This window comes from Anomaloglossus baeobatrachus, chromosome 1, assembly GCF_048569485.1.
Source record: "Anomaloglossus baeobatrachus isolate aAnoBae1 chromosome 1, aAnoBae1.hap1, whole genome shotgun sequence".
In the NCBI taxonomy this organism is placed as follows: domain Eukaryota; kingdom Metazoa; phylum Chordata; class Amphibia; order Anura; family Aromobatidae; genus Anomaloglossus; species Anomaloglossus baeobatrachus.
In genome coordinates this window covers 697,506,973-697,531,789 of record NC_134353.1, presented here as the reverse complement: position 1 = coordinate 697,531,789, position 24,817 = coordinate 697,506,973, and the positions used below count along the sequence as shown (strand labels likewise).

The 24,817-nt window shown below is 45.5% G+C and overlaps 1 protein-coding gene across 1 annotated transcript in view; it reads right to left on the bottom strand.

The window, feature by feature from the left end:
• Positions 1–24,817, bottom strand: part of SLC5A1 (solute carrier family 5 member 1) — a 154,591-nt gene that overhangs the window by 41,723 nt on the left and 88,051 nt on the right. Inside the window, exons 3-5 of the mRNA XM_075320715.1 lie at positions 17,321–17,425; positions 6,776–6,835; positions 589–693 (exon numbers count right to left, since the gene is read on the bottom strand). Coding sequence (XP_075176830.1) covers positions 589–693; positions 6,776–6,835; positions 17,321–17,425 — 270 coding nt within the window. The remainder of the gene's footprint in view (positions 1–588; positions 694–6,775; positions 6,836–17,320; positions 17,426–24,817) is intronic.

Below are 24,817 nucleotides of genomic sequence, written 5' to 3'. Positions count from 1 at the left end.
GCCCTCACCATTTAAAAGATGGAAGAACCCATCCTCACATGCCGAAGATAGCTCTAGCTCTGCTCCAGCGTTATCGGTCTTTGTGCATGGTGACCCAGTTGTTGTTGAATGGTTGTATGCTTTTTGGTGGGGTATGGAAATATCCTTGTTGTTTGTTTATTTCCTCCCTGTACTTTATTTCTCCCTGATCACTTATTGTTTTTTCCCCTGCATGTGCTTGCAGTGAGTTTGAGCTTTGTTTTTCTTCTGTCTGTCGATATTTGTGGGATTCTTCATCCCTCCCTGGGGGGTGGGAGAGAGGGTTGTTAGACCAGGGTTACTCAGGAGTCAAGGTCATATTGACGGTCCAGGCCTGGCTAGCACTGAGCTTACCGCTGGAATCAGGGACAGGTTTGGGCCCCCTAGTCTGAGGGCTAGTCTAGATGCTTGTACCCCTGGTTATTGTGTCATCCCGGTGTGAAAATACATGTGAACATCTTGGGCCACAAATGCAGAATCTTTCTCATTAAATCAATGTAATTATAATGAAAACTGGTTATTAAATTGCCTTGCAAATGTTTACTGGGAATAAATATGAAATGAACTCACTGAGATCTTGGTGAACACGTATAGAAGTAGAGAAAGAACGGAGAGGTAAATTCGAATCCGATCCCCTCCAAAACGTTTCCGTAGGTACTCTGGCATAGTCACTACCTAGAGAAAAAATAAAGAGTTAATATAATCATGTTTTCCTGGAACAAGTCTGTAGGTATGGGGTTGTCATATTCATCATCTGTCAATTATGACAAGTGCTAAATGTATAATCACTGCAGGTCCCACCACTAACCCCTATTTATTTGGAGTGGAGGTCATGCATGCACACTACTGCTATATTCAGAGTCTATGGGCCTGACAGAGCTCCACCAATCCCATAGACACTGAACAGGAGTCCTAGTGAGCGTACATGAACACAGCTTTAATCTAATTAAGAGGAGTGTGCCCCTTGTTAAATTTGGTGCATCTTTCAACTGCCATGCTCCACTCTAAAAATGTATACCAGACTGGCGCTCGCATACAATCCTGTCTTAACTTATGTGGTGTAAATTATGATGAATTTGTCGGACATGCTTGGTCTTGCACCATCCCACCCAAGCTCTCAACACTTTCCAATAAATTGGCGGAGCTCGGCGGCAATTTTAAGTTACATGCAACATTTTGGAAATATGTTGAAAACTGCTTGATGAATCTCAGCTACATTTTTGGGAAAAGGCATATAAAGCAGCTGCTATTCTTTGTTATAGAAGAAAATTTATAGACATTATACTTAGGGCTTGTGCGCACGTTGCGTAATAGCATGCATTTACGCTGTGTTTAGCACTGCAGCGTAAATGCATGTGTCTTGTATCCCCAGCACAATCTATGATAACTGTGCATGATACGTGCACACAATGCTTTTTTGAACGCAGCGATTTGGATGCGAACATTTTGACCCAAATCCGTGCGTTCAAAAATGCAGCATGTCAATTAATTTGTGCGCTTTGGATGCAACTCCCACTCTGTCTATGGGAGAGCCAGCATCCAGAGCGCATGAAACCGGCATGTAATCTGCTGAAACACTGCATCCATTATGCAGTGTTTCTGCAGCGATTTGAAGCACACATGTGACGCCCTGGCCTATCAGGTCATCACAGGGTGCCGTGCAATCTGCCCTTCTGCATGGTACCCGCTCCTCCTTGGTTACGGGTCCTGTCCATTTGGTGTTGCGAACAACAGGTAAATACAAATCCTGGGGAACACTCTGCACCACACCCACCAAACACCCATTGGGCAGCCTGAGGGGAATAGGGCCACCCAGATGGAGGGATGGTAGAAGGAGGGTCAGAAGTGTCAGTTAGTGAGTAGAGAGTTGAAGTTCAGCAGTGACAGTGAGAGGTCATGCTGCGGAGCTGGGCTCCTGCACCCGTCTCAGGTGCCAGACGTTGGCCTGGCCCGAAGGACCTGGAACCCTGGTCGCAAGGGGTAGTGGCAAGGGGCACGGTACTGCCAAGGAGGGCAGTTCGGAGGCCTCGTGCTACAACCGGGCAGGGGCCAGGGCATGACGGGGTACGCGGACCCTCGGCTGGGAAGTAGCTTCACGCAGTCCAGTAATTCACCTGACGAGGACGGAGTCTTCACGAGCCGATCTCCACCCGCTCCAGAATCGGGGTCCTAGCGCAATGAGGGGGATAGGACTTCCCAAAACCGTCCAGAAAATCCCAAGTGTAAACCCTGAGAGCAAGCTCACCCTGCTAGCCATGCAGGTGAGCGGGACCCGAGTAGTCATAGGCAAAAGGGATCCACAAAGAGTTAAACACTGTGCCAAGGGACAAGTCTTCAGACCAACCAGCAACGCCAAAAGGGCACGGACCCAGCGTGCTCTAACAACAGCAGCAGGACATTCCAGGACTTTGGCTTACCCGGTGTCTGTGTCAGCGTATCTGGACTGTGTGAGTACGTTGTGCCCCTTGCCCCATCGGATCCCCAGCCATTCCTATCCCCAAGCCCCGGGACACCTTCCCCCTGCCCACGGAGGGGTTAACACCTTAAGCTGCCAGCCCATCGCTCCCGGGCACTCCCTCTCCAAACGCAGCAGCAGTGGTATCCTGCCTTACCACACACCGTGGTTGGCGTCACGAACACTATCCAATCCACCATATCCAACAAAAATCCCCCTTTTTTATTTCGAGAGGCCGTGCGGCCCCGCCTCAGGTCCGGAGACCCCTTGAGCCACTGCGGATCCGGATCCAAGCAGCCCGTCGGCTGTCGTGGGAGCGGCACAGACATGTGCTGTCAAATCGCTGCAGAAATTTCAGCATTTACGTGCAAACAAGCCCTTAAAGAGAAACTGTCAGCAGGTTTTTGCTATTTAATCCTAGAGCAGCATAACATGATTAGAGGGATCTGTCATAGTAGGCTGTGTGTTGTAGTTTTATCAGCAGGAGACTATCACTGCAGGACTTAGAGGTACTTCTCACATAGCGAGATCGCTGCTGAGTCACGGTTTTTGTGACGCACCACTGACCTCATTACCGATGTCGCTGTGTGTGACACTGAGCAGCGATCTGGCCCCTGCTGTGAAATTGCTGCTCGTTACACACTACTCTGGTTCATTTTTTGGACATTGCTCTCCCGCTGTGAAGCACATATCGCTGTGTTTGACAGCGAGAGAGCAATGATCTGAATGTGCAGGGAGCAGGGAGCCGGCTTCTGACAGCCTGCGGTAAGCTGTAACCAAGGTAAATATCGGGTAACCAAGCGAAGTGCTTCGCTTGGTTACCCGATATTTACCTTGGTTACTAGCGTCCGCCGCTCTCAGGCTGCCAGTGCCGGCTCCCTGCTCCCTGCACACGTAGCCGGAGTACACTTAGCGGTTTGCTTATTAACCCGATGTGTACTCTGGCTACGACTGCAGGGAGCCAGCGCTAAGCGGTGTGCGCTGGTAACCAAGGTAAATGTCGGGTAACCAAGCGCTTGGTTACCCGATATTTACCTTAGTTACCAAGCGCAGCATCGCTTCCACGCTTCGCTGGGGGCTGGTCACTAGTCACTGGTGAGATCTGCCTGATTGACAGCTCACCAGCGACCATGTAGCGACGCACCAGCGATCTTGACCAGTACAGCTCGCTGGTGGGATCGCTGGAGCGTCGCTAAAGTGTGACGGTACCTTTAGTCTCATGTGCACAGCAGTCTGTCTAATCTGTGTAACCCCGCCTCCACCACTAAGTGGCAGCTTACTGACAATGCACAGTGTACATAGGAAGCTGCCAGTAAGAGCAGGGGGGTGTTACACAGCACAGATGTGTTAGCTCTACTACATCTACATCAGATAAAACAAGTATTTTATCAAAACTACAGCAAGCAGCCCAGTAGTGATACATCCCTGGAAGCAGGCTTTGTTGACCTATATTATACTTGTGGTTTTATCATTATCATACATGGATGAAATTGCAAAGTCTTTGCAAAATCAAGCAACTTAGCAATTTAGCTCTTATTAAAAATCTTTCTGCGACCACTAGAATGGAGAGATTTTTAGTTTTATTGTTTACATCTTGTTACCTCTGCAAGCTATGAAAGGTTGCTCGTTTCCTAGGCAAGAAGTGCAGAGTTGGAAATACTTTACAACAGAGCTTGGAAGTGCTGTTATGAAGCTGGCCAGATGGCTGGGTCTGGCCAGCTACAAAATCATATCCAGTGACACTCCTTAATATAAGGATACTTTGGCATTGCATTACTGCTATAAGAATAGTAGAAAAGAGGGAAGAAATACATAGCTAATGTGAATATGAGGCAAACGACATAGACATTGCATTACTGCTTTAGAAATATTTGTAAAGAGAGATTCTTAACTTGGCCTCTATCTGCGATTAAAAATCTGCGTGTCTGGGCAGATAGGTTCCTGGATAAATAAGATGGTGGTCATTTTTCTGACCAAGCACTCCGCCCTATAACCAGGGTGCGTCCACCATCTTATATAGTCAGGCACCTATCTGCCCAGATACACAGATTTCTAATCACACGTAGAGGCATTTACAGTTGGGTTTCCAATATCAATGAGATTAAATTGTTGAGGTTATCAGGCTCACATAGATTGGCCAATACATAAGCTAAAGGCCCAGTCACACTAAGGGTACCTTCACACTTAGCGATGCAGCAGCGATCCGACCAGCGATCTGACCTGGTCAGGATCGCTGCTGCATCGCTACATGGTCGCTGGTGAGCTGTCAAACAGGCAGATCTCACCAGCGACCAGTGAACAGCCCCCAGCCAGCAGCGACGTGCAAGCGACGCTGCGCTTGCACGGAGCCGCCGTCTGGAAGCTGCGGAGACTGGTAACTAAGGTAAACATCGGGTATGGTTACCCGATGTTTACATTAGTTACCAGTGTGAGCAGGGAGCAGGGAGCCGCGCACACTGAGCGCTGGCTCCTTGCTCTCCTAGCTGCTGTACACATCGTGTTAATTAACCCGATGTGTACAGCAGCTACATGTGCAGAGAGCCGGAGCCGGCAGCACAGGCAGCGTGAGAGCTGCAGAGGCTCGTAACTAAGGTAAATATCGGGTAACCACCTTGGTTACCCGATGTTTATCTTGGTTACAGCTTACCTCAGCTGTCAGACGCCGGCTCCTGCTCCCTGCTCGCTTCATTTGTCGCTCTCTTGCTGTCACACACAGCGATCTGTGTGTCACAGCAGGAGAGCGGCTTTGAAGAAAACGAACCAGGGCTGTGTGTAACGAGCAGCGATCTCGCAGCAGGGGCCAGATCGCTGCTCAGTGTCACACACAGCGAGATCGCTAATGAGGTCACTGCTGCGTCACAAAAAGCGTGACTCAGCAGCGATCTCGGCAGCGAGCTCGCTGTGTGTGAAGCACCCCTAAACAACTTACCAGCGATCCCAACAACGATACAACCTGATAGGGATCGCTGGTAAGTTGCTAGGAGGTCGCTGGTGAAATGTCACACTAAGCGATACTCCAGCGATCCCACCAGCAACCTGACCTGGCAGGGATCGCTGGAGTGTCGCTATACGGGTTGCTGGTGAGCTGTCACACAGGCAGATCTCACCAGCAACCAGTGACCAGCCTCAAGCCAGCAGCGACGCGTGGAAGCATGCTGCGCTTGGTAACTAAGGTAAATATCGGGTAACCAACCCAATATTTACCTTGGTTACCAGCGCACACTGCTTAGCGCTGGCTCCCTGCACACCTAGCCACAGTACACATCGGGTTAATTACCCGATGTGTACTCTGCTACGTGTGCAGGCAGCAGGGAGTCGGCTTTTGCGGTCGCTGGTAACCACGGTAAACATCGTTTAACCAAGAAGCCCTTACCTTGGTTACCCGATATTTACCTTCGTTACCAGCGTTCGCCGCTCTCACACTGCCAGTGCCAGCTCCCTGTTCCCCGCACTCCTAGCCACAGTACACATCAGGTTAATTACCCGATGTGTACTCCGGCTACGTGTGCAGAGAGCAGGGAGCGAGAGCGGCGGACGCTGGTAACGAAGGTAAATATCGGGTAACCAAAGAGAGGGCTTCTTGGTTACCCGATATGTACATTGGTTACCAGCGTTCGCAGAAGCCGGCTCCCTGCTGCCTGCACATTCAGTTGTTGCTCTCTCGCTGTCACACACAGCGATGTGTGCTTTACAGCGGGAGAGCAACAGCTAAAAAAATGGCCCAGGACATTCAGCAACAACCAGCGACCTCACAGCAGGGGCCAGGTTGTTGCTGGATGTCACACACAGCGACATCAAAACAGGTTCCTTAGCAGCAATGTTGCTAGCGATGTTGCTTAGTGTGATGTGGCCTTAAGAATCTCTCCTTATAAATATTTCTAAAGCAGTAATGCAATGCCTATGTCTTCTGACTCATATTGACTTTAGCTATGTACTTATTCCTTTTTTTCTAGTATTCTTACAGCAGTAATGCAGGTCCAATGTATCCTTATATATTGAGTGACACTGAATATACTTTTGTAGTTATGTTGTTTTTTTCGGTTGGCGCCTCTTCACACTTATTGAAGTTGCTGGTCCGTTTTCTGATATAGTTGGGTCCGGCCATGTCAGTGTCCCTGCACTCCTCCAGAGCAAAGCTGCTTCAGTATGTAGGATCAGATAATGCACAGTTCAGACTAGCAACACAACAATGTCGGTCTGTAAATCATCAGGAGTCCACTGTACCCCGGGAAAGCAGAGGAATCATGCACTCCTGAAGAACAGATCTTTACATGTTGGAAAAACTTCATTACCATCACTCACCCCTGCTTTCACATAGATTGGCACAAAGATCCATCCTAGAATGACCACAATAACCAGAGCCTGAAACAGAAAAAGTTTTAGAAAGATGAAAATATCTTCAGTGATTATTTCTTTTTTTATTCAAAATATTTGATAATTTTTGCTTGTTGTCAGTCAATGGAAATATTGTTTCTACCTTAGGACTGAAAAACCTGTACAGTCCTAAAGCCCCCTCATACACTTTAGACAGCTGTCAGCCCAAACAAGAGGGTCAGCAGTCTGGATTTGGATATGACCCAATCTGTTGGGAGCCCCCACACATTAGACTGTCGGCTGAACCTGTCAATATCGTTAGGTTTGACAGACAGTCTAATGTTTACTTTCCAGTATTAGATAATAACTAGCAATTTGGTGTTCAGGCTGTTTGAACTCCATATGTTTTACATTTAATTATTTTGCGTATATTACTGTTGGCCACAGGTCATTGTTATTTCTTTCAGGCAGCGACCTCTCACACCTTGTGATTAGATTCCACCACATCAATGACATTACATTGGAGAACAAGAGATTCTGTGATCATTATTAGAGTTGAGCGAGTTTTGAAATATTTGTATTTGTGACACTCGTAACGAGTACTGTATAAATACTCACGTATTCGTTTAAAATAGCGAGTACAATGCGAATTGCAATACAATGCAATTCAGGAGATCGCATGGGAAATGCGAGTAATTTTCTGCTAATTGACAAATGAGAGTAATTTTCTGCTGGAGCCCAGCAGAAAATTACTCGCATATCCTACTGACTTCCATTGTACTCGCTATTCGGAACGAATATGCGAGTATTACAAAGTTCTCGTTACGAGTATCGCAATTCTGAATATTTCGAAACTCGCTCAACTCTAATCATTATGCCTCCAGATTCGTCACTCATGGTTTGTGGAAAGTAACATAGGAATTGGCCAGTGGCCAGAGGGAAACAACAGTCACATTTGCCATCAGACCCCAAAGTCCTGGTGAATCCGAACCTCTTGCTACATCCATCCTTTCAGGCACACAAGGACTCTTTAGAGGAATTTAAAGAAGATGACTTTAGCACAAAAGCCAAGAATATTAGAGGAAGCCATTATGGAATGAACAAAGGTTCGCTGCGAGAAACTGGCAACTGACTTTGATCCAGCAGCAGGTTTTAACAGCCAAAGATACTCCACTAAGTACCAACGACACCTGTCATGAAGCGGATGAATAATTGTGAAACTACGATAGTCATGTCAGTAAAAGTAGCATTTTGTGTTGAATTTTTGGAAACCACTTGTTATAATAGTTGTGTCGAGGTAATTACCGTATTTTTCGGTTTATAAGACGCAACGGGTCATAAGATGCATCCCAAATTTAGAGGGAAAAAAAAGCTTACAAAAAAATAGGGTCTGCCTTATAATTAGAGATGAGCGAACCGGTTGCGGTTCGGCTCGAGGTCGGTTCGCCGAACAGAGGTCCCGTTCGAGTTCGGTTCGTCGAACGTTCGACGAACCGAACTCGAACCAATAGGCTATAATGGGAGGCAATCACAAACACATAAAAATGCATTATAAATGTACACATACAGTTAATAAACATTGCCATAACACTTACCGGTCCCCGCGATCCCTCCTGCACTCTGTCTCCTGCCGCTATTCCATCCGATGATCGCTGAATCCTCCCGGTGACCGGCACTGCCAGCAGCGATGCAAGACCTATCGTGACGTCAAAATAGCCATGTGACCAGTCACGTGGCTATTATCTCATTGGCTACAGACTGGTCACATGACTATGACGCGTCATGTAGGACCTGCGAGTGCATCTCTCCGGTACACGGTGCACATTTGTGTATCGCCATGTACCGGCGAAATGCTGTAGCACACTGTCGACTCCCCGTTCCGTTAGGGACCGGCTGACACAGCCGGTCATTAACGGAGATCAGCGTTGCCATAGCAACGCAGTTAGCAGTGACGTCACCGCTAACCGCGGCTCCGGGAATCACATGATCGGAGCCCTGTTGCTATGGTAACGCGTCTGTCACCGCCAGCAGCACTGATCTCTCACTCCGTGAAGGCTGCAAGCTGCTTTCCGTGCAGCCATCACGGAGTGAGTTCTGCACGGGAAGCAGCGTCTTCCCCCATTCAGCAGTGATGGAGCAGAGCTGCATTTGTTGAACGAGAGAGACAGAAGACCATGGATCGTGGAGGGCTGACAGGGGGTAATAAAGATGGAGTCTCTAATGTGTCTGTGTATTTATTTCTATTAAAGTATTTTTTCTCTGTGTGGTGTCTTTTTTTTAACCCTTTATTGGAGATTCTTAATGGCTGGGTCAAACGTGCCTGACATTAAGAATCTCTGGCTTAATACTAGCTAGTAAAACAAAGCCAGTATTAACTCATGATTACCCAACAAGCCACCCGGCTTCAGGGCTGTTGGAAGAGTTGGATACAGCGCCAGATGATGGCGCTTCTATGAAAGCGCCATTTTCTGGGGCGGCTGCGGACTGCAATTCGCAGCAGAGGCGCCCAGAAACCTCGGGCTAACCTGTGCTGCGGATTCCAATCCCCAGCTGCCTAGTTGTACCCGGCTGGACACAAAAATGGAGCGAAACGCACGTCGTTATTTTTTTAATTATTTCATGAAATAAGTGAAATAATTAAAAAAAACGGGCTTCCCTATATTTTTGGTTCCCAGCCGGGTACAAATAGGCAACTGGGGGTTGGAGGCAGCCCGTGGCTGCCTGCTGTACCTGGCTAGCATACAAAAATATGGCGAAGCCCACGTCATTTTTTTGGTGGGCAAAAAACGTCTGCATACAGTCCTGGATGGAGTATGCTGAGCCTTGTAGTTCTGCAGCTGCTGTCTGCTCTTCTCCATACAGACAGACAGCAGCTGCAGAACTACAAGGCTCAGCATACTCCATCCAGGACTGTATGCAGAAGTTTTTTGCCCCCTGAAATAATTATGTGGGCTTCGCCATATTTTTGTATGCTAGCCAGGTACAGCAGGCAGGTACGGCTGCCCCCAACCCCCAGTTGCCTATTTTTACCCGGCTGGGAACCAAAAATAAAGGGAAGCCCTTTTTTTATTATTTCATGAATTTCATGAAATAATTAGAAAACAAATGACGTAGGCTTCGCCCCATTTTTGTGTCCAGCCAGGTACAACTAGGCAGCTGTGGATTGGAATCCGCAGCACAGGTTGGCCTGAGCTTTCTGGGCCCCACTGCTGCGAATTGCAGTCTGCAGCCGCCTCAGAAAATGGCACTTTCATAGAAGCGCCATCTTCTGGCGCTGTATCCAACTCTTCCAGCACCTGCCTGCTATACCTGGCTAGCATACAAAAATATGGCGAAGCTCACGTTCTTTCTTTGTAGTTTTTTGGCAAAAAAAATAAAAAATGCTTCCCTGGATTTTCCATTGCCAGTGAAGGTAACACCAAGCAGTGGGGGTTAGCAGCCAGTAGCTGCTTGGATTACCCTTAGCTAGCAATACAAAAAATGCAGCGGGAGCCCATATATATTTTTTTTAATTATTTATTTAAATAACTAAAAACAAAATGGGCTTCCCTGTATTTTGATTGCTGGACATCACAGTGCTGTAAAAATAAATCTTTAAAAAAAATGACGTAGCGCTCCGCGTTATTTTTGATTCTCAGCGCAGATAAAGCAGACAGCTATGGGTTGCCACCCCCATCTGCCTGCCGTTACCTTGGTTGGCAATCAAAATACAGGGAAGCCCATTAATTTTTTCTATTTAAAAAATAGTTAAAAAAAAAATGACGTTGGGTCCCCTCATTTTTGATAGCCAGCTAGGGTAAAGCAGACGGCTGTAGCCTGAAAACCACAGCTGGCAGCTTTACCGTGGTTGGGGATCCAATGTGGAGGTCCCCCAGGCTCTTTTTTTTATAATTATTTTATAAATATTAATAATTACACAAAAAAAGTAGGGTACCCCCCAAATTTGATCACCAGCCGAGGTAAAGCGGACAGCTGTGGTCTGGTATTCTCAGGGTGGGAAGGTCCATAGTTATTGGGCCTTCACAGCCTAAAAATAGCAGGCCGCAGGCACCCCAGACGTGGCGCATCCACTAGATGCGCCAATCCTGGCGCTTCACCCCAGCTCATCCCGTGCCCTGGTGCAGTGGCAAACGGGGTAATAAATCGGGTTGATACTAGCTGTAAGGTCACCTGACATCAAGCCCAGCAGTTTGTGATGTCATGGCGTCTATTAGATACCCAACATCATAAACTGTCAGTACTAACAAAAAAAAAAAAAAATCGACAAAAGAAATTTATTTGAAAAAACAGTCCCTAAAACATTCCCTCTTTCATCAATTTATTGTAAGAAAAAAAATAAAGGGGTCCCACGACGACTCTGGACCGTCTAGAATATGGGGGGAGACACTCAGGGAACGTATCCCCCATTTTCTAGGAGTGCTGTCACGCTCCCCAGCTCCCCTGCCACGCTCCCCGGCTCCCCTGCCACGCTCCCCGGCTCCCCTGCCACGCTCCCCGGCTCCTTTGCCAGGCGTCCCCCGCTCCACGGCCTCCATGCTCCCTCACTTGCGTCCTCCAGGCAACCCGGTCCCCGGTCCCGGTGCCCATCTGCGATGCTGAGCGCTCCTGCCTCCTGTGCACCGCTCCCTGCTCTGGCTTCTGGCACCCGGGCCTCGCGCATGCGCATTAGGGCGTGCGCACGGTCATTGACCCTCTCTTAAAGGGCCAGCGTCCTCCAACAGGATATTGAAGATTGAGGTGCAGGGTATATAGGGGGTTCCTTTCCAAGTGGGCGGGGCCTGTTCTTCGTGTTTGCTAAGCTAGGAGTCAGGTCTCCCTGTGCCATTATCTCGTACTTACCTATCTCTCTTGTAGAGCCGCTCCAGTCTCGCCAACCGGTCCTGACTGTTTCAGAACCCCGAACGGACTGTCCGCCATCTTCTCAGTTCCTACCGTCTCCGATCCCTGGATCCGTGTGGTGACCGACCTCCCTGTTCCGCTGGTTTCGGACCCTGCCTGACATCATCTCGGCCTCCGAACCTGCGCTCCGTCACCCGGACTACCTTCAGACACTCCGTGGTCCCAGGGACTTCTACACCCACTCCTCTGAACGGACTGTCCTGCTACCCGTAGTGCTTCGGCTACCGGGCACCTTGCCCTCGGTGGGTGCTCAGTCCAGTGGATCCACCTCCTGGGCCTACCCGTCATCCTGGTCCTAACAAGTGCAGACCTTTCATGTGAGGAGTGTGGGTGCAATGAATCTGCACTCACTCTCCCCGGGTCCACAGCAGCAGAGTCCATGTCGTAATGGTTGCTACCAAAGCTGCAATACCCTGCTCATGAGGTAAGGGCATGCCTAATCAGGAGAACTATTCTACATTTCCAAATATTGGTATTTGCTGATATTATTGCTATTCCACCTACTATATATTGGGGATAGGATCTTGGAGATGGAATACCCCTTTAAGTCCAGTTATCCAGCTGAATGAATACTTAACAACAGAGCTCGCTATTTAGATGTGTTTTCTTGTGGCGTATAACGGACTCTCATGTTTGGTAGTCATTCAGCAGGGCAACTATAAAAGCAAATCCCTCCATTTGGAAATGTAGTATATAGCTCTCCCGATCAATTATGTTCCTTACCTCATGAGCAGGGCATTGCAGTAATAATAATAATTTATTCATTTCTATAGCGTTATTAATTCCATAGCGCTGTATGTCTTTGGAGTGTGGGAGGAAACCGGAGGAAACCCACGCAAACACGGAGAGAACATACAAACTCCTTGCAGATGGTGTCCTTGATGAGAATTGAACTCAGGACCTCAGCGCTGCAAGACTGCAGTGCTAACCACTGAGCCACCGTGCCACCCATTTAGCTTACAGATGCATAACCACCACTCACTGTGTCTGAACACAGGAAGCTGAGCTGACAGCCGCTCTGTGCATGCGGCAGCGTCTATTGTGAAGGAGAGGGCCGCGGGGGATCAACGCTGCACAGGTACCGTGGGACACCGGGGAACACCGGTGGGGTTATAGGGGGTAACCTGGCAGGGCCTGGGGAGGAGTTTTCTGTCGCATGTGTCATGGCACATGCGACAGAAATCAGAGGAGTAGGGTGAATGCGGCCGGCGCGCTGCTGTGCGCGCGGCCATCTTGGATTTCTGGGAGGGCATCAGGGGGGCACTTTGGCGACACCGGGGGACCGGAGGGGACCGGGGAGGAGATTTATCATGTTTGTTCATGCCAGATGGGAGATAAACAATTTTTTACCGGCGCTGTCATTTACTGTAACGTGATCATCGGTGTACGGTGTATACCTGTGATCACGTGAGCGGGGACCGGAAAAAACGTCCTGAATCATGATCTCCAGGGTCTCAGCTAGCCCTGAAACCCCGGAGATTTTCTGATGCTGGGGGGCGCTATTCACTTATTTCTGCCTGCTGTTTATAAACGGCAGATCAGAATAAGGCTACATTAACACTACCGATCTATTTTTGCGGTCTGCAAAAAACAGTCCGTTTTTTTTCACGGGTGCATCCGTGTAGCATCCGTTTCCGTTCCGTAGACGGTCCGTATGTCATCTGTTTGTCATCCGTGTGCCTTCCGTTTTTTTTTGTGTACTGCAAAAAAACTGAAGGAGGGTAAATGCATAAATTTACCCAGGATCCATAGCTTCATCCTACATGAGGCGGTCACATGTTCACTCCAGTGCCATTTTCTACTGCTTTTCACAGCGTAGAGCGCTCTGGTGATTTTCTTGTGCTTGTGCACTTCATATCAGTCTTTTCTGTCATTATAATGGCAGAAAGACACATAATGTCCCACTCTCCTGCATTTTGTAATTTTGCACCCTTTGGTGCCTTTCATGTGGCACTAAGGGGTGCTTAGCTTTGTATTTAGCCAAAAAAATGAAAAAAAAAAATGACGTAGGGTTCCCCCTAGTTTTGAAGCCAGCTAGGGTAAAGCAGACGGCTGCAGCCTGCAGACCACAGCTGGCAACCTCACCTTGGCTGGTAATCCAAAACTGAGGGCACCCCACACTGTTATTTTAAATTAAATAAATAATTAAAAAAAAAAACACGTAGGGGTCCCCCCAAAATTGGATCACCAGCCAAGGTAAAGCAGACAGCTGGGGTCTGATATTCTCAGACTAGGGAGGTCCATGGCTATTGGACTCTCCCCAGCCTAAAAATAGCAGGCCGCAGCCGCCCCAGAAGTGGCGCATCCATTAGATGCGCCAATCCTGGTGCTTTGCCCCAGCTCATCCCGCGCCCTGGTGCGGTGGCAAACGGGGTAATATATGGGGTTAATACCAGATGTGTAATGTCACCTGGCATCAAGCCCTGGGGTTGGTGAGGTCAGGCGTCTATCAGATACCCGACATCACCAACCCAGTCAGTAATAAAAAAAAATAGACGACAAACACATTTTTATTTGAAAAAACACTCCCCAAAACATTCCCTCTTTAACCAATTTATTAGAAAGAAAAACAAATCCAGATCTGGTGTAATCCAAGGGGTTGCCATGACGATCCACACTGTCCCAGTCAATGAAGAGCAGAATGTTCCCCATTGGCTGGGAGAGCAATGCAGTGACCTGAGCTAACATCAATGGGTGAGCCCAGGTCACTGCAGGGCATGACAAGTGCTGCTTTCAGCGAGGTACATTACCTGCGCTGATCTCCTGCACTCCTGACAGCCCCTGTCACTGAGTTCAATAACCGCCGCCTTCACAGCCAAGTATCGCGAGAGGCCCGTGACGTCACCGCTAGTCAGTCTCGGGTCGGAAGCGAGAGAAGGTGATGTGACAAGCGGCGGCCATGGAGGACAGTGACAGCGCTGAGGTCGGGATGGCGGGACTTCATCACCGCAGGTAAGCCGAGCGGGACCATGTGTGCAGAGTGTGTGTGCAGAGTGTGTGTGTGTGTGTGTGTGTACGTGTGTACATGCCGCGGGCAGGAGGGGGCGGAGCGAGCTGAGCGGGTAAGTGTGGGCTTCCTGCACGTAACTAGGATAAACATCGGGTTACTAACCAAAGCGCTTTGGTTGGATACCCGAGGTTTATCTTGGTTACCAGCTTGTGGCAGGCTGCCAGCGATGGCTCCTGCACACTGTAGCTGTAAAAAGCCCTGCTTTTTGCTGCTAGAACCGTTCTCGAACGTATCTAGAACTATCGAATTTTAGCAAAAAAGCTCGAGTTCTAGTTCGATCTAGAACAGCCCCAAAATCACTCGAACCGCGAACTGGAGAACCGCGAACCGCGCTCAACTCTACTTATAATGGTGTCTTACCGATGGGGTTGCAGCAGCGTTGTTGGAGCAGGGTCACAGAAGGCAGGGGCAGTGATGGAGTAGGGCGATGCTGCGGAGGGGGGCCCAGATGCTTGCTGCTAGCGGTGGCACTGTGAGGTAGGAAAACACCAAGAAACTGGCAGCAGTGCTGGCTTCAAAGATATGGCGCCTGGAGTCGGCGCGTGTGCAGATTGAGCTATCGGCTCAAGGACAAGCCTAGATCTCATCTGTGCACACACCACCTCTGGGCGCCATTTTCCTTAAGTTCGCTGCTAGGAAGATCAGTGAGCCGGATGTGCCGCATGCGCAGATGAAATCTTGAGCTCAGAGCTCCATCTGTGCACGCACCGACTTCGGGACCCTTTGTTTGAAGCACACACCGCTGACATGGCCTCTACCTCGAAGCCCAGCAGCTTACAGCACCCACAGCTGCAGCATCGTCCCTGCCTCCTGCTACCTGCTACCGCCTCCCGGTAATCTACATTGGTATTATAAGACGCACCTTTCATTTTCCTCCCAAATGTTTAGGAAGAAAAGTGCGCCTTATAATCCGAAAAATACGGTACATTGTTTTTGTTTGATTAGTTTATGGTAAACAGCAGAAAGTTTGTAAATTTTACTAATATCTTGATTGAAATAGGGTTTCTTGAATATTATTGATTGCAACTGTATATAAATTAGCTGGAGTTCAAAGCAACAAATAGGCACAAATCTGAGGGTTCCGATATTTTAATATTTTGGCCGTTCATGCTTTACAAAAATATGGGAAAAAAATGGCAGCATGGAATATTACAAACTGCAATGTAAACGATATGGGTCATCTGGATAGCTACAAAATTGCCCGGTTTTTTTAAGAAAAGAAAATAGCACAGTTGTATATAGAATATCACACGTCGTACATTTCTGATAGACATTTGAATGCATTTGTCTTGTCCTGTTCTGTGACTTATAGAAAGTTGTTACTGTAATTTTCTTGTCAATTACATTCCAATTATCGTCTGCTGTTTCCGGTGTATAAATACCGTTTTTACAGACTGAATGAAACAGTAAACACATAACCTACTTCATATCATATACTTAATGCATTACACATATAATCCTCTCGAAAAGTGGACTTGTATTTGCGCAGATGGAAACAAGGGCTATAATAGGAAACACTCCGCAATTTAACATGACTCATTAGTTCAGAACTCACTAGAAAATAGCAAGTTTCAAAAACAAAATTGATTTCCAGGTTCCACTAAACACAAATGATGAGGATAATGAGGATCTGCCCTAAGGGATCATTAAGCATTTCTATGTGCATAATTCATATATTTACATAGTCACTTTTGCGACATCTTCGTAAATCTTTCTTATTAAGTTATTACAGCCTCTTACAGGCTGTGTCCCTATGGCTATATAAATAGACATTGTAAAGTTCTCAAGTCAGAGTAGGGGTAACCAAACAAATACTATTTGCCTGAGGGTACGGTGCCACTACAGTATAGCTTCTGATGTGAGAGCATCGAAAGTGATATGCCAATGACCCTCTGCTGCGAGCATCAGCTGAAAGTCATGCGACTGTTATCCGATCGGGTCACAGCTGCGGAGAAGAGCACTTTCTCCTGTCTCCTCCCCAGCCTGTCTCTTCGTATATCGCACTGCGGTCGCCTGACATGCGAGTTCAGTGCGATGTTTCACACACATAGACGAGTATGGGGGTGCATAAGCTGCGATTCATTCCGCATGCCGCTATGGCACTGCCCCATAGTTTTGCACTGGTGCGAGCGCAGTCAGATGTTTTATCAGATTGCACTCGTCTGTGCAAAATGCAAGTGGAGCCATACCCTGAGGCAACAAAACCCCTAAACTAAACACTGAGTAAAAAGTAACTTTTATTATTTTAATATGTAAAGGGTGCACTAATACAATTAAAAACACATAGTGTAGTTAAATAAAGTCTCCCAAAGTAAATGTATTTGTCCTAATGAATATGATTTTTTACCTTAAAAGTGTCTCAGGATTATTCCTATAGATAGTTAAGCTTCTTAGCAGCACATACGGTTTATCTTAGGAATAACAGGAGACATTAGTACAGCACTAGCAGTTAAAAATTATTGGCCTCTCCAACAGGTTTCAGCACACTTGCGTCATCAGGGGAATGAGGCTCATTTTACTGGTTACAACAACATTTTGTTGTTGCTTGCTTCAATGAATGACCATTCATTGCGTGTGCTATAATAATATGGCAAAAATATCACAACTGTGTTGCAAAGTCTTACATTCCATTCAAAGCCTCCAATGACAATCCCACCAGCAGCTGCCGTGCCTGCCAGGCCAACAAAGTGACCGCTTCCAATGTTGCTGGCAAAGAGAGAGGCTCCAATCTAAAAGGCAAAAGAAACTGAGGGTTAGATGATCCTCTGTTACAGAATGCAAGGGTATAGCTGTAGGCGATGGGGTGTGCTTGTTTGTACCCAAGGGGCACCATCAGTGGAGTACACGATGAACACTATAAACACTAAACACATAAAATTCAAAAATAAAATCTCAGCTCTTCTCAATCGGTTTCTTTTCTTTAATACCATTATGTCTATTATAAGAATTAAAAACTGAGAACATTATGAATAAATCGGTCAACAGCTCAGTCTACTAGCTGAGCAGAAACCTCCTTGCTAAGTCTATAGCAAGAAGAAATATTGCTTAAGAGGGTTAAAGGGGTTTTCCTGCAAACAAATTTAATTTTAAAGTTAATTATCATCAATAGATCTTTAAATAAACAATTTTGGCTTGAGACCGTGAAGAAGGCAGCTGTGTGCGCCGAAACGCGTAGTCCATACTGCATATACCTTGCACATAATTATGTCAAGAGCGCTGAAATTTTTTAATCTTGGATAATAAAGTCGGAAAGAAAAACTTTTTGTTGCCCTTCGGAGTCGTTCTGCCTTGCTGGATCTTTCTTCACCTTCTTCTACATATCTTGGAAGTCTCCCACTTCGGGTCCATGCAATAAGGAGAGCAAGGACACTGGGGCTTGAGCTCAGACAGGTGAACTGGTCTACAACCTTTATTTAAAAATTATATATAGAAATATATAAAAGTGTGTAATTCCTATAATTCTTTCCTTTAGTATATTTACTATCAGTTTTTGTAATCCAGTCTTGTCTTAAATGAACTTTTTTTTTTTTTTACACAGTCCCCTTCTTGCGCAGGTTTATTAAATATTCTCTATGTTGTTCTACAAAATGTTTTGCCGCTCCTGAATAAGATGCATTTTTGCTGTTAATATTGGAAATATGTTCACTAATTCTGCATTTGAATTTACGAGTTGTGCATCCTATATATTTTATTTTATAATTCCCACAATTGGATGTTAAAAAAAAATGTTCCTGTGCTGAGATAATCTTATATTTGTGTCCCTGCTATGTACTGTGTAATGGCCGTGTCAGAACGTACAGGAGCATGGTCTGATTATTATTACTTATTATTATAGCACCGTTTATTCCACGACGATTTACATGGGAAAAGGGGTACACATAATAGGGACAAGTACAATAATCATGAACAATACAAGGCACAGACTTGTACAGGAGGCGAGAGGACCCTGCCCATGGGGGCTCATAGTCTACAAGGGATCGGTGAGGATACAGTAGGTGAAGGTAGAGATGGTCGTGCGGCACTATAGAGGACTGAGGGTTACTGCAGGTAATAGGCTTGTCAGAAGAGGTGTGTCTTCAACTTCCTTTTGAAAGTTTCCACGGTAGGTGAGAGTCTGATATATTGGGGTAGAGAGTTCCAGGGTATGGGTTGAGATATGGGAGAAATGTTATATGCCATTTTGGAAAGAGGAGATAAGGGGGGAGTAAAAAAGGAGATCTTGTGAGGATCAGAGGTTACATGAAGGTAATTACCAGGATACTAGGTCACAGCTGTATGGAGGAGACAGGTTGTGGATGACTTTGTAGGTCATGGTTAACATTTTGAACAGGAGTCTCTGGAGAATGGGGAGCCAGTGAAAGGCCGTTTGTGACCATACAGGGACATGGTCTGATCATACTATATCTTCTATATCGGGCGGCACGGTGGCTCAGTGGTTAGCATTGCAGTCTTGCAGCGCTGGGGTCCTGGGTTCAAATCCCACCAAGGAAACCATCTGCAAGGAGTTTGTATGTTCTCCCCGTGTTTGCGTGGGTTTCCTCCGGGTACTCTGGTTTCCTCCCACACTCCAAAGACATACAGATAGGGAATTTAGATTGTGAGCCCCAATGGGGACAATGTTACCAATGTATGTAAAGCGCTGTGGAAATAATAGCGCTATATAAATGAATACAATTATTATTATTATTATTAATCTTCTAGGCAGGAGAGGACGTCAAAGAGTGGAAAAAAGAAAAAAGTATAAAGACGGTACAGCATGGGATCATAGCGGATTCTTTTTGTGAGGTAAAGCATTTCCCTAACTGTTTTTAAAAAATGTTTTACCTCAAAGAAAGAATTATTTGCGATCCCATGCTGTAATGTCAGTATACTTTTTTACTTCCTCCCCGGGAGATGTGGCATGATCAGACCATGTTCCTGTATAGTCAGAAACAGCCATTAAACAGTACATATGGAGAAAAAACACTGGGAATAAAGGTGCAAATAGGGTCTTATCTGATGAATAGTGGTACAGAAGAAGAGATTGTGCTCACCTGCTGTAGTTGTGTGATACACAATGATACATGAGTGAAGGAGATATAGCTGCTGCAGATCCATGCGTGTATACTTGTTACAGGCAATAAAGGATAGAAAAAACTTGGTTTTTCTGTGTCTCTGTTGAAGACTTCAGGATGGAAGACTCCAAGAAACATCAATAGATTAAATGTGCTTTATTCTACGCCTTTCAATAACTTCATTAGCAATGCAGAAAAAACACATTTTTTTCCTTTTCTTTATTACACAGCGCATAGCAGGGACACAAAGTTGAAACCAGAATTTACATCCACTATATATATAAAGACACATCTGCAGCTTTTCTCACTATCTGACATGAAATCAGAATAAACCTTTCCCATTTTCAGTCAATTAGGAACCAAAATCTAATGTATAAAGCTGAGTGTATGTGTGTGTGTGTGTATGTGTGTATGTATGTCTGCTAAAGGAATCCGCACCGTCGCATTTACAATCACAAAATTTTGCACATATGCCTCATGTGACTCAGGGAATGTCACTGACTATGTTTTGACGAGAAAATTTAACCCTGCACTTTACAGTTACTCTCCAAAAAACCTGCCGCCATTAAAGTCAATGGAGCTGCGAGCTATAGGTTATTAATAGTAGCTATGATTGGTTGCTATAGAAACAAAGGAAATTGTTAGTATAAGAAGCTTATGTGTGAGGTAATAAGATGTCAGTGGAGAGATGGATAGAGAGAGACAGACAGACATAGGCACAGACAGAGTAAGAGACAGACATGAAAAGAGACATACAGAGACAGACAGGAAAAGAGAGAGCGTGAGACAATAGTAAAAGAGACAGACAGAGGCAGACAGACACAGACAGGCATAGACTGTTTGGGAAAGAGACAGGCACAGACAGGGAAAGAGACAGACATACAGGGAAAGAAACAGGGAAAGAGACAGAGACACGGAAAGAGACAGACAGGGAAAGAGAAAAACAGGGAAAGAGACAGAGACAAGGAAAAAGATAGGGAAAGAGACAGAGAAAGAGACAGGGAAACAGACAGAGATGGGAAAAAGACAGGGAAAGAGACAGAGACAGGGAAAGACAGAAATGGGGAAAAAGACAGGGAAAGAGACAGAGACAGGGTATATTGCATTGTTTGTGACATTGTATATCTTTTCTTTTTTATATAAAAAATCAGTCCTTGAAGAAAACCTTCGGGTTGAAACGTTGGACAACTATAGAATATAAACAAATAATGAAGAAATTTTTTGAGCACCATATTGGACTCTTTTCATATTTTCCCTAGTGTGCCGGAGTATATATTTTGTTATATCTACCTTTTCTCCAGAGCACCTACTTGATTTAATTGGTTGAGCCAGGTCTATTCTTCAACCATAGGGAAAGAGACAGAGACTTGGAAAGAGACAGAGACAAGGAAAGAGACAGAGACAGACGGGGAAAAACACAGACGGGGAAAGAGAAAGACCTGGAAAGAGAAAGACCTGGAAAGAGACAGACGGGGAAAGAGACAGACGGGGAAAGAGAAAGATGGGGAAAGAGACAGACGGGGAAAGAGAGACAGGGAAAGAGACTGACGGGGACAGAGACTGTTGGGGACAGAAACTGACGGGGACAAAGACTGATGGGGACAGAGACTGACAGGGAGAGAGATAGAGAGAGAGACAGACAGAGACAGAGACAGACAGAAAGACTGATACAGAGACAGACAGAGACACTGATACAGAGACAGACAGAGACAGACAGACACAGACAGCCAGAGACAGACAGGGACTGGGAGAGAGACAGTTACTATCCCGGGCAACGCCCGGATACTACAGCTAGTTATTTATATTTGCCAAATGCCAGAATAATAAGAGAGAGAATGTTTTAAGGCATTTTTATTACTTTCTGCAACGTCAAAAGTTTCCATCCATTTCATTACTATTTGGTACCATTGCCCTTAAACTGTATGACTTGGGTTATATGTTTTGGATATCCTACCACAAGCTTCTCACAATAGTTGGTAGGAATTTGGGACCATTCTTCCTGACAGAACTGTTGTAACTGAGCCATGTTTGTAGGTCGCCTTGCTTGCACCGACTTTTCAGCTTTGCCCATAAACTTTTAATATGATTGAGATCAGGGTTTTGTGATGGCCACTCCAAAACATTGACTTTGTTATCTTTAAGCCACTTTGTAACCAGTTTGGCAGTATGAGTCGGGTCATTGTCCATATGTAAGACCCATTTCAGCTCAAGCTTTAAGTTCCTCACTGATATCTTGAGATGTTGCTTCAGTATTGCCACATAATCTTCTGTGCTTATGATGCCGTCTATTTTGGGAAGTGCCCCAGTCCCTCCTGCAGCAAAACAACCCCACAACATGATACTGCAACCCTCATGTTTCACAGTTGGAATGTGGGTTTTAGGCTTCAAAACGTCTCCCTTTTTCCGTCAGATGTAACGAAGGTCATTATGGCCAAACAGTTCAATTTTAGTTTTTTCAGACCTCAGGACATGTCTACAAAAAATAAGGTCTTTGTTCCTGTGTGCATTTGCAAACATTAATGTGGCTTTTTTATGTTTCTTTTGGAGTAATGGTTTCTTCCTGGCAGAGTGGCCTTTCAGCCAATGTTGATACAGTACTTGTTTCACTGTGGATAATGACACAATCTTACCAGCTTCCGCCAGCATCTTCATAAGGTCTTTTGCTTTTGTTCTTGGGTTCATATGCACATGTCTGACCAAAGCACGTTCATTTCTGGTACACAGAATATGTCTCCTTCCTGAGCAGCATGATGGCTGGACATCCCCATCTTGTTTGTACTTGCGCATAATTGTTTGTACAGATGAACGAGACACCTTCAGGTATCTGGAAATTGCACCCAAGGATGAAATAGACTTGTGCAAGTCCACAATTATCTTCCTTAGATCTTGGCTGATTTCTTTTGACTTTCCCATGATGCTTCACAAAGAATCAGTGTGTTTCAGGTGTGCATTAAAATACATCCACGGGGTGTCGCTAATTAACTCAGATGTTGCCAATAAACCTATCAGAAGCTTTCAAAGACATAACATTTTTGTACTGCCATTTTGGGGGGTTTGTGTGAAATTGTGTCCAATATGCCTTTTTTTCTCTTGTTTGTGCTGTTCCTAAGGAAATTAACATGAGTATAACAAAACATATAATTGCAATAATTTTCTGGGAGAAATACTTCATCTTCTGGAACAATATCAAAGGTGTCAAAATGTTTGACCATGACTGTGTCTTATAAGCACTTGCCAGGGAAATAAAAATATGGTGAAGAGAATAATATAATAGAAAACAACATACACATACATTACTTCACAAGTTTCAACATTCTGTACTTGTATATATTCCGTACAACTGTAGATTTATAAATTGCTATTGTACTATGATCTTTCTTCCAGTTCTGGTGTTCGGGACAAACACCGACTTAACAAAAAAAAAATATAGTTCGGGTTCGGAGTTCGTGTGCTTTTTGTGCGAGTCGGATGCAGTGTTTCATTGGCTCACACTGGGGGCAACAACAGCGTGATTAGATGTATTGTGCACCTAAAAAGAAAATCCAGCCCACTCTACCTCGGAAGATTTTGCTGGCTCTATGTAGACGAAGACCTGTGGAGGTGTGCACCCGATGAACCGAATTTCAACGGATTCACTCATCTCTACACACTAACACTAAATTAGACCTCAAATAGAGAGCACAATGTGTCATGTGTCACATTTCTACATTGTACATAATAATTTCCTACTATGTCACATTGAGACTTGTGACCTACCTACCTATTGACCTACTGCAACTGCAACACAGTGAAGAAGACATTTCCAAATGTGTTGAATTTTCTGTCACTGGTCACAAGTGGCATGAAACTTAATTGCTATAGACTGCGACTTGCAGAATTCTGAATTTTTTACATAATGGGGAACACAGCAATTTACTACAGGAGAGCTGTTAGATCCTGCAGATCAGGGAGAGATGGAGTCTTCTAGGAGACTGGTAGCACCAGGAAAGTCTGACATTGTTCCTTCTTTACTTTTATCATTGGCTTAATACTTTAGACAAAAGTTGGTGCTATAGAACAAGCTTTTATGCAATTTTATAGCCAACGTTACACAAGTGACCTGATATTAAACCCTGTTTTATTACTTGTTTTATGACTTGTATAGCACTGATTACTAACAACTATAAATGTATCAAGGTCACACCGATTACATATGCACATTACTTTCTATAACACAGAATTCACTCATGCTGCCAACACATTCTGTTACAAATTATTTTGTTGTAAATGTGGTAGTGGATTTCACCTAATGGGTTCCTGTCACGCTGGTGGCTAGGATGTGACTGGATAGGGACCCCTAAGCTGGCCCTCAGACTAGGTAGCACCCTGAGCTGACCCTCAACCCAGAGATACACTCAATGGTAGTGAGGTCTGAGCCACCAGCATGTCCCTATCTCCTTTCCAAAACCCTGATGTAACACCCAACCACACAAGGGTCGGGCTGGGACAGTAGTTACAAAAACCCACTGACAAACAACACAGACTGGCGAGACAACAAAACTCATGCACACCAAAAACAAGCACCAGTGGGACTACAAGAAGGTGCACAGGGGGTAAATAAGGTAAGAAGAAGGTAACTAAACAATGGAGTAACTTCCACACCAAACCACAGAAGACAGCAGCAGAAGGAAACACCTCCTTCACTCTCCAGTCTAAGCTCCAGAATGAAGTCTGAATAACCGGCGCCCTCTGTTCGGAGCAAAGGGTATTCATCCAGGTTGGGAGTAGTTATCATCAGAAACACGTGAGCAGGGGTAATGAGCTCACTGTAAACAGAGAAAACTAACATTAACCCCGTGTATGCCAAAAGTAAAAAACACATTTAATGTGTATAGTCTCAGATGGTATAGCAGAGACTCCAAACCCAAGCCTGTCACTAATCTCCAAGGGAGATGACCATGACAGTTCCATTGTAATGGGAGAAATCTGCAAGATAAATAGCACTATAGATAGGGGTATACTGTGAATCTAGAAATCTCAAGCAGGTCTAGATTCTAGAATTCAACAGGACAGTCTAGACAAGATGGA